This window comes from Tribolium castaneum, chromosome 1 (genome assembly GCF_031307605.1).
Source record: "Tribolium castaneum strain GA2 chromosome 1, icTriCast1.1, whole genome shotgun sequence".
Taxonomy (NCBI): Eukaryota; Metazoa; Arthropoda; class Insecta; order Coleoptera; family Tenebrionidae; genus Tribolium; species Tribolium castaneum.
The window spans coordinates 10,356,958-10,368,041 of NC_087394.1; the positions used below are offsets into that span (position 1 = coordinate 10,356,958).

Here is an 11,084-nt window from a genome sequence, read left to right on the forward strand (position 1 = left end):
CACTATTTTTGGTCGCAAAATATTCTTTTTCCTTTTTAAATGTTTTGATGATAATGGAATTATTTTCGAAATGTTATAAAAACCAAACTGAAATTTCAACAAGTTAAACTAAAAAATGGGTGAATTATGTGTTAACACGTTATTAAGATAAAAAATAGCATTTTAGAAAAAAACTAAAATTAGATCATTTCAACCAGCTTTTAGCCAGAGATTAATGTACAAGAATTTTTTTGAACAACTAATTTCGACCAAAAGTAATGTTATTGTTACCTTTTTTTCGCTTCCACTAAAATTTTTGAAAAATTTCGTTAAAAACAAAACAATCATCGGTTAGTAATTAAGTAGTAGTAATTAAGAAAAAAAGAATGTTTGTATCTAAAAATTACTTTCTGAAATACATTTGATACTTTATAAAATATTACAACTGGAAAAAGTGCAAATAACTGACTACTTATTCATAAAACTAAAACTAAATGGCTTTACCTAACATGAAAAAAATTAATTTTAATAACCCTGATCAGCATTCGTTTCACTGATATTTTATTATTTTAGCTCATTCTTCAATCCAATTAAAAACGTCTCATACATCAACCACCTTCAGCGTTTTAACATAAAAACAATCTTTTGAACGCAAACTTTTCATGATTTTTAAATAGTCATTGTTGAAGAAGTTTAGTAATGCAAGGTTTAATTGACAATTGACAAATATAAACACATGGTTAAACAATCCACGACTTTTACAGTTTGTAAAAGTACAATAGTTTAAGTAAGATAAAGTGATGTAATTTTTGTAAAAAAACACAACTGTGCAATTCATTTCATAAATTTAACAAACACATCCCTTTCCCTCAATACTTTTTGTGAAGTCCTGCACTTCCTTCACCTTTTGCCGAAGCTCCGCAGTTGCATAAAATGGTTCATTTATACCATTGTTAAGGCAGTAATCCTCACAGTAACAGATAAATAAAGTATCAACAGCAATCTACAAAAGAAATAATTTGAACACTGAAAAGAAAATTGAATTATTACTTGGAAAACAACAAAGATACAGTGAGCGCACACCAATGCAAATACAGCTCCAATTAAGACTGATTGGACTGAATGCTGGAATATTTTAAATTATTACAAAAAAAAACATACTGTGATCCCTTTACTATCATAAAAAAACCAATAATCGCAGTAATATTAAACACAAGCAATTGCATCGTGGAAAACACGAAAGTTCCCGCCGAACTCTTCGCCACAGCACTCAGAAAATTGCTATCGACTAAAGTCGCACCACGAACACTCGATTGGCATAAGGGTGTTCCACAAATAGCTAAAAAATCAAAATTAAGTTGTTTACACTAAAAAGGCCGAGCTGCACCTGTGACGATTAAACCCTTGGGGGTCGGATATTGCAATGAATTTTTCAGTCGACTACAACAGCAAACATGTACAAAATAATTATTTTGGGCCGTTACTAGAAATATTATAGAACCATATACAGCGGAACCAAGATGGTACCGCATTAAATTGTAAAAGCTGGTGTAGATCGGAGAAACCAAAGCTGTTTTATCGCTGAAAATGCAAAGTCTCAAACTATTATTTATTATTAATTGGGAGTCACCGTGTAAAATAATAAGTAGCCACAGCACCTGAAATAACCATTTGTTGGCACACTAATACAAAATCGACCATCCATAAGAACACTAGCACGACAAATACCTCCATAATCATACCGACATTGACTCCTGAAAAGTAATAATCATATCTTATTAAAACTATTTTTTTTGACAAATATGCTCGAAGAGGTCAGTTTTCTTTTAAATAATACACAATGAGGAAGTTTCCAATTTTTCAAAATGCTTTTATTTATTTTCAACATAATAGTACCCAAATCAAAAAAGTGAATCCAAAAAAATTAATTCGATAGCTTTCAAAATAACAAAAATATAAGCTTTTTGTCTGCCGGTTTGACAGCGGTCATTTAAGATGTTATTCGGAAATAAAATTAACTAGACGCCCTCTGGTGATGACTTTTGAACTATGTCGAAAACAGTAAAGAAATTTTCGTAATGCCACATTTAACTGACATTTAATGAATTGTTCAACAATTTTGCGTGTATAGTGTTAATTACTTACAATAGAAAGAATTACTTTAAAAGTACTTGGTGGTAAATACTAGCGTTGACTTTGGTTCTGTAGTTTTTCGTGGTATAAAGTGTTTATTGTTGGAACTTGAAAGTGGATAAAAAGTGAAAAATATTGAAATTTTGATTACAAAGTGTTATCAAACAGTTGTCTAATTAAAGATTATAAGTAATGGATCACAGCGAACACAAAGTTTGGCTCAAGAAACCAATAAATTAGTGAAGTGTTATGAATTTTAGGTTAGAATTTTCCACTGAAAAAATCATGAAATGCTGCGGTAAATCTACAAAACTACAATAAAGATTAACAACTGCTGATACATTTAAACGTAAATTATGCCAAAATGTAGGCTCTTCAATGTCTTTGTAATAATTTTCCAATAAAGAAAGTGAACCAAACAGTCATTCGTTATTCGTATTTTCCTCGTCATCTCTCATTTGTCAACATAAGTTTCTTGCATCAAAGATGCAATAATCATTCCGCATAGGCAATGTAATAATTGTGAAACCCCAAAATTCGTACAACGCTCAAAATATCCGAATAAACATTTTCCCGCCATTTATGGTTACTGTTTTCGACCTAGCTCAGTGGCGCCCCCAACGGTAATTTTACTTCCGAATAATTTTGGGTAATGACGTCACTGACATTTTTTTTAATGGAAAGCCCTTTTTGACAGTTCGATATCAAAATATTTCACAAAAAAGTCAATTCTTCATTTAAATGAAATTTTAGTGCCGTGAAACTAAAAAATTTACAGAAAAAGGAGTGTCCCATTCTGGAGATGATATGCCAACACTGGGGATTATTTCCTCGTAAACCATTTCACAAATAATTTATTTTTATTGTTTATCACAAATTTTGAGCCAAGAAAACCCACCAGAAACTCCCAATTTGTACTTCATGTCTCACTCAAAAAAATGCAAGTGCGTTGTTGCAAAATTCTACTATGAACTGGAATAGAATATACATCATGTTCTGTCTAAACCCCACATTAGAAGTATTGGGAATTCCAAAAATGATAGTCATCTGAAAATTTGTGCGCAACCATAATCTTTTAGATCCTACTCAATGAAAATATTTTCAAGATGGCAGCACTTCCGGTTATATTGGAAATCGCTATCAACTTTCTTATTTTAAATAAAGAGCTATATTTTTAAATGTGTTTTTTAATTACTAAAGTTATTTTAGGGTAGTTTTTTTAAGCTTCCCCTATACCTAAATTTAGCCGTTTACGAAATATACCTATTTATGGTTTTTATTTTTTTTTTGAATTTACACCTTCCAGTTCAAAAATCGATTACTCCGCCATTTTTAAAAATTTAGGAATATTTTTAGCTCATTTGAAAGAGGAAGCCTAGATTTTTCCTTCGGTGTTTTCAAATTTCTAAAAAAGAATAACAAACCCCAAATTTTTAAAGTTAAGTTTGCAGAACTTTAAGCAGCCATAACTCATTTTTTTCAAATAAAATGCCACAAGTTTTATTTCACTTAATGGTAGAGAATTTAATTCTGTATCGATCTGTATTAACATTCCTATATTCAAGTTTAATAGTTTTCAAGTTACAATAACTTTTTGTTGGGATTGAGAAATTCATTAGACATTGGTCTATCTTATATTCTGCCATGGAAACAACAGAAAAAATGTTTTTTAAACCAACATTAAATTAATTTATTTTGTTTTGAGGGGTTGGATAACACAATTTATCAGAGTTCATCGTTTAAGTTTAATCAGAAATATTTTTATAACAAACTATGTAAAAAAGCTGTGGTTAGTAAGAAATTTCCTACAATGCCAAAAAAAACAACATAACTTGAAAATTATATAGGGAATACTAATACAGATCGTTGCAAAATAAAATTCGCGTCCATCTATTAAAATAAAAATTGGGACATCCCATTTGAGAAAATTAAGTTATAGGTACTTGAGTTAGCCAAACTTAACCTTAAAATTTTTGGGTTTATTAACTTCATTTTCAATTTTGAACACACTGAAGAACAGATATGTGCTTCCTCTTTGAATACTTCAAATATGATTTCGAAATCTCTAAAACTAAGCGAGTTACCGACTTTTGAAGGGACAGGTGCAAATCCAAAAATTTTCAAAAAATCCTAAATATCTCAAAAACGGTTAAACTTAGGTATAGGGAAAGCTAATAAAAATGGCCTTAAAATAACTCAATTAATCCAAAAACGTAGTAGGAAACATAGTATTTCATTTAAAATAAGAAAGTTAATAGCGACTTCCGGTATGAAATAAAATGAATGAAAATATTTTCATTCAGCAGAAGTGACTGAGTACCAACTTTCAGATAAATATATGTTTTTGAACTTTCAATTCTTCTAATGTGGGGTTTAGACGGAACATTAATATAAAATTCGTTATTTATCAATAATTTTTTTATTGCTTTTTTTACTATTTTTACATTTATATGTAAGCATTTCTCTACAGGTGCTCAAAAACTGGCGCACCAACTCACTGGTACATTATTAAGAAGCAAGTGCAGATTATAGGAAAAATGTTGAAAAAATTCCTAAAATTATATTTTAAAAATCTAGAGCTACAAACTTATTGTGTTAACTTCTTTAGTTTTCATTATTTTTTTATGTTTTTATGTTTCATACCAGGTAATCGTTCCGTAACAAAACGATGAATAATTATTTTTAAATTTGCTATCAGATTTTAGCAGTTTTTTTAATTTAAAAAAATTAAAATTCATCCAAAAAATCATTATGTGTAGATGTGTCAACACTGGGAATTATTTCCTAGGAAACCGTTTCAAAAATAATATATTTTTATTGTTGCTCAAATTCTATTGCGATCATGACTGTTAAACAACGTTGCCACATATCATTTATCTAAAATCCGTTATTTATCAATAACTTTAATATAAAGAATTTTTTACTATTTTTACCTTTATATGTAACCAGTTCTCTACCACACACCATTGAGTTAGTGCGCCAGTTTTTGAGCACGCTGTATATCATTAATATTAAATTCGTTATTTATCAATATTTTTTTATTACTTCTTCACCCGGTATTTTGCCGAAATTTTGCCTTTGTATGCAGAAATATATATGGGATCTTCAATTTAGTGTTCAATTTCAATTTAATTTAATTTAATTTAGTGTTCGTTTTACTATAACAGCAAATAACTATTAGATCAACTTTTTTATGTTCATCAAAAATTGTTATTATTTTATTTTAATTATTTTATTATTACAATTATTATTTTCTAGTTAGACACGAAGTCTCGGAAAAAGAAAATAGTATTTAACAAAAACATCTATGGTAAAAAATATTAGCAATGGTGTCACCTGTCACTTGTAATGTCACTTGCTTTACAAGTTTTTGGACGTTTTGTTAAATAAACTGGATCTGAGGCAATTATTGCATATTTATTCAACTGAAAATAACTTTAACATATTTAAGCATATTTTCATAATTTCATATATCTTTTCCTTTAATAACCCTTCACAAAACTTCTGCACATTTTCTATGTGAAATAGTTTTTCCATGAGTCGTTGACTACAATATTAAATTCTCCGTAAAAAGCATCAACATAGTTTTCATCGTTTCAAAGCATTTATATCTTATCTTATTATAAAATTTATAATAAAGAAGATATTAATTCTTTTAATTAAGCTCTTATTTTCAAGTCGAAAACAAAAAACGATGGCGGGAAGCAGTTTTCCCGAAAATCTTATTAAAAAACCAAACTCCAGAATGTCCACTCGTTTTTCTCGAAACCTTTGTTAGTGTCAAAGTTTCGAGCATTCCTCTGCGTTACGAAAAATCTCTTGTTTCCACAAATATCCAATTGTTTTTCTAAAAAATACCTTTAACAAAAAGAAGGTACAAAAATTTCGTTTGAAATGTATACTTCCACGATTTTTTCTCAAAATAACAAAACTGTTTGTTTTTTATTAATGATAAAGTTGGTACTGCCAGTTCGACAAGATCTGTTGGAATAGCCAGAAAAAATTTAGGGGTTTAGTTTGGTTGGGAATGGTGCAGTAACGTTTTTCAAAAGAAAATTGAACTGTTCGATAATAATTAATAATAAAATATTATCATTTTAATGAGATTATTTAATAATTTTGTCACCCACCGTCGTATGTTTTTGTATTTAAAAAAAAACCACTTAATGGTCCTCCAGAGTTGTCCAGTAGAACAATCATGTAACGGCATAACACAGCAATTACCAAAACGGAGATGGATGTCTGAAAACGCCACAATTGTATGTTTCCAAAAACAGGTAATGTAAAATATATACCAAGAGCGATACCAGAAAAATTTGAGGCATCGCGAACACTATTTTGATAGCTTCCTCGTAAAATTTGATTAGAAGTTTAATTTGTTCATTCCACACTAGAATACATGTTGCAGTGATAAGCGAAAAAGCTGTTAAAATGATAGCGGCTATCTTAAAACTGATTTGGTTGTGTGAAACCGGCTGAGCCGAAATATACCTGTAAGGATCAACTTTGGTCCAAAATGTACTTTCCACATTGTGGATTTTTACCAAACAAATCCTGCGAGCGCACACGTCAATAAGACAGTAACTATCAACATAGTCCAAATAAATATGTTCACAAAATAACGAAAGCAAAATAATGCGATAACAGAAAGACCTGTAAAAGTTGCCAAAATCATTTAATACTATGTATTTTACTCTGTTTACCAAGTCCTATGCAGCAAACTATTGCCAGAAATCCAAAGTTGTCGTTTAACTCCTGAAATATGTTGTTATAAATAAAAAAATACTACTTTGGTAATCAAAAATCTTACTTCCAAGACATATTCATTCGCAACTCCGTCGTTCAAATCCGAAGAACATGCAGTGTATATGATTGCAAAGATCGTCTATAATTTCGTTCAGTACATTAAACTACACTTATTTATTTATTGTCACATTACCAAAATAACCAGAAGTGTTGCAAACATCAAAAGGTAGGATAAGTCGGTTAATTTTCTTTTTTGGGAAAGGCCAAGGTTTATGAAAAGGTCCGAAGGCGCCTAAAAATGAGCCAATTTGTTTGATAGTTTTACAAAGAGAATAACAATACGCTGCAGAAAAAATGGAAACAGAAATAGCTCGGAAATACAGGGTGCTCAAAAACTGGCGCACCAACTCAGTGGTACGTTATTGAGAAGCAAGTGCAGATTACGGGAAAAATGTTGAAAAAATTCCTAAAGTCATATTTAAAAAAATCTGGAGCTACAAACTTATTGTGTTAACTTCTTTAGTTTTCATTATTTTTTTATGTTTTTATGTTTCAAACCAGGTAATCGTTCCGTAACAAAACGATGAATAATTATTTTTAAATTTACTATCAGATTTTAGCAATTTTTTTAATTAAAAAAAAATAAAATTCCTCCAAAAAATCACAAAGTGTAGATGTGCCAACACTGGAAATTATTTCCTAGGAAACCGTTTCAAAAATAAATTATTTTTATTCGGAAATAAAATTAACTAGACGCCCTCTGGTGATGATTTTTGAACTATGTCGAAAACAGTAACGAAATTTTCGTTAATTCCACATTTAATTGACATCTGATAAATTGTTCAACAATTTTGCGTGTATAGTGTTAAGTGCTTACATTAGAGAGAATCACTTTAAAAGTGCGTGGTGGTAAATACTAGCTTTGACTTTGGTTCTGCGGTTTTTCGTAGTATAAAGTGTTTATCGTTGGAATTTGAAAGTGGATAAAAAGTGAAAAAGATTTAAATTTTCATTACAAATTGTTATCAAACATTTGTCTAATTAAAGACTATAGTAATGGATCACAGCGAACACAAAGTTGGGCTCAAGAAATCAACAAATTAGTGAAGTTTGTGAATTTTAGGTTAGAATTTTTCCACTGATAAATTCATGAAATACTTCGATAAATCAACAAAATTACAATTAAGATTAACAACTGCTAATACACTTAAACGTAAATTATGCCAAAAGGTAGGCTTTTCAATGTCTTTGTAATAATTTTCCAATAAAGAATGTGAACCAAACAGTCATTCGTTATTCGTGTTTTCCTTGTCATCTCTCATTTGTCAACATAAGTTTCTTGCTTCAAAGATGCAATAATCAATCCGCATTGGCAATGTAATAATTGTGAACCCTCAAAATTCGTACAACGCTCAAAATATCCGAATAAACATTTTCCCGCCATTTATTGTTACTGTTTTCGACCTAGCTCAGTGGCGCCCCCAACGGTAACTTTACTTCCGAATTGTTGCTCAAATTCTATTGCGATCATGACTGTTAGACAACGTTGCCACATATCATTTATCTAAAATCCGTTATTTATCAATAACTTTAATATAAAGAATTTTTTTACTATTTTTACCTTTATATGTAACCAGTTCTCTGGTGTGCGGTACACCATTGAGTTGGTGCGCCAGTTTTTGAGCACTCTGTATATATTTGTGTTTGCTTTAAAATTTAGTTTAGTGGTACCTATCGATATCCATTCAAATAATTTTTATTTCTTATGTACTTGATGTATTTTATTTTTGTTATTACAATATAGTAGCTGTTTCAAAACTCTATAAACGCCAACTTCGCATTTTACCGAATTATTTTTTTAAATAAGATTCAGATTGATACATTTGTAAAGCACTTACTAATGGTTAGATCTCTCAATGAAAGTATAAATTACATCAGTTATTAGTTTTTTAAAGTGCATGAATAATTTACAACAGCTAATTTTGAGAGAAAATGCAACATTGGCGTTTTTATAGTTTTGAAACAAATAATAAAATTCTAAATTCAAGTTATTTTATTAATTTATTATTTATTTGTTTATTAAACAAAGTAAATACTTTCCTTTGTACATTACTATCGTTTTGTTGTACGTTACCATTTTTTTGTCGTGGAAAGTCTTCTTCTCGTCGAAAACAAACACACTCTTGTTGCGACACTTTTGCTACTTGTTTTCTAATTTTTGGTCAACGATAAATCACAGCCACACCCATTTATTGTTAATACACGGACTGAATCAAAAGTGACGCACAAAATTCAGACCCGCATTATTAATAATTTTTTACAAACGCCCTCGAATAGGTCGATTTTATTTTTTTAAATGCCACATTTTCGCACAACGTCATAATCTCGTTGGTTTTTGAGCGATAACACATTTGATTTTTTCTTAAATGACAACCGACATTTTTATTTACTGTTTTCTTTATCTTTATCCTTTTGGCAATAATAACAAGTTAAAAAAAAATGATAATTACACACAAAGGGCTGTATCTTTTTGTTTTTTGCCATATTTTATAAAAGATTATTGATTGTTTATAATACATTGTTTTCAAATAATTACCATGAAGATACTTAATATAAAACCTAAACACAAAAAACAAAAATCCGTTTGTGTAAAATATTTTTTTATTTTAATTTCTTCTTTTTCCAACTGTTATTTCCATTCTTTTTTATTTTTTTTACCTACCAAGATAAAAGAGTATTCGGAAGTAAAATTACCGTTGGGGGCGCCACTGAGCTAGGTCGAAAACAGTAACCATAAATGGCGGGAAAATGTTTATTCGGATATTTTGAGCGTTGTACGAATTTTGGGGCTTCACAATTATTACATTGCCTATGCGGATTGATTATTGCATCTTTGATGCAAGAAACTTATGTTGATAAATGAGAGATGACGAGGAAAACACGAATAACGAATGACTGTTTGGTTCACTTTCTTTATTGGAAAATTATTACAAAGACATTGAAAAGCCTACCTTTTGGCATAATTTACGTTTAAATGTATCAGCAGTTGTTAATCTTTATTGTAGTTTTGTAGATTTACCGCAGCATTCCATGATTTTTTCAGTGGAAAATTCTAACCTAAAATTCATAACACTTCACTAATTTATTGATTTCTTGAGCCAAACTTTGTGTTCGCTGTGATCCATTACTTATAATCTTTAATTAGACAACTGTTTGATAACACTTTGTAATCAAAATTTAAATATTTTTCACTTTTTATCCACTTTCAAGTTCCAACAATAAACATTTTATACCACGAAAAATTACAGAACCAAAGTCAACGCTAGTATTTACCACCACGTACTTTTAAAGTAATTCCTTCTATTGTAAGTAATTAACACTATACACGAAAAATTGTTGAACAATTCATTAAATGTCAGTTAAATGTGGCATTACGAAAATTTCTTTACTGTTTTCGACATAGTTCAAAAGTCATCACCAGAGGGCGTCTAGTTAATTTTATTTGCGAATACGGTCAAAAACAATAACAACAAATGTCGGTTGTCATTTAGAAAAATAAAACCAACCTGTTTAGGTTTAGGTGTAAATTCATTTTTCTATATTTGACTACCGGCAAAATGAAGGAAATCCATCGCATGAGCGGCTTTGAATGACTTTGTGGCCTAAATGGTTGAAGATAAAGATATGGTTTCGCGGACTTTTTTAAAGGAAATTTAATTCTCTACAACTATTCTTTGAACATTTTTCCTGTAAGTGTAACTGTATTCGCAGCGTTTTGAAAAATATGGGGCAGAGTACAAATTGCTAAAACTTTGATTTTTTTTTTAATATAGTTTAAGATACAATATCTGCACTATTTTTATCTCCTATTATTGAGAATTTGATGCTTTATCTGCCTGTATTTTTTATTCGCCTTGTGCTAACCTTTACTTAATTACAACAATTTTTATAAAATTGCTCTGAAAACTTGGACGGTAATGGAACAACTGCGCCTCTGGTGACATTAACGGAACTACCGAGGACGGGGAAGTTTTATTTGTACGCCGTTTCATATCCTTAGTTTTAAATATCCGTAGAAAAAACCCTTCCTTATTATCTAAATAAAAAAAAAATAATTCTGGTTTATTTTGTTTCTAAGAGTTCAGTACAATCTTTAATTGCATTTATCTGACATGTAAAAAAAAATCGGTCGACGATTACCCTGATCAGCATCAGTTGCTGTATTT

General features: G+C 29.9%; 1 protein-coding gene across 1 annotated transcript; it reads right to left on the reverse strand.

The window, feature by feature from the left end:
• Positions 1-173: 173 nt before the first annotated feature.
• On the reverse strand, positions 174-9,288 carry LOC103314490 (choline transporter-like protein 1). Its single transcript, XM_064359019.1, has 12 exons — positions 8,993-9,288; positions 7,052-7,150; positions 6,923-6,997; positions 6,816-6,867; positions 6,657-6,765; positions 6,408-6,603; positions 6,243-6,354; positions 1,610-1,733; positions 1,367-1,560; positions 1,155-1,318; positions 1,030-1,104; positions 174-982 (listed from the first exon to the last, which is right to left on the reverse strand). The coding sequence occupies exons 1-12, from the start codon at positions 8,993-8,995 to the stop codon at positions 827-829; spliced, it is 1,359 nt and encodes a 452-aa protein (XP_064215089.1). The 5' UTR covers positions 8,996-9,288; the 3' UTR covers positions 174-826.
• Positions 9,289-11,084: the final 1,796 nt, after the last annotated feature.

Excerpts from the sequence above, each read along its gene's own strand:
- LOC103314490 (XM_064359019.1), bottom strand. Across the intron at positions 1,319-1,366 it reads CAAGGGTTTAATCGTCACAG|CTATTTGTGGAACACCCTTA; the intron begins GTGCAGCTCGGC and ends TTGATTTTTTAG. Across the intron at positions 1,105-1,154 it reads TTATTGGTTTTTTTATGATA|CATTCAGTCCAATCAGTCTT; the intron begins GTAAAGGGATCA and ends AAAATATTCCAG.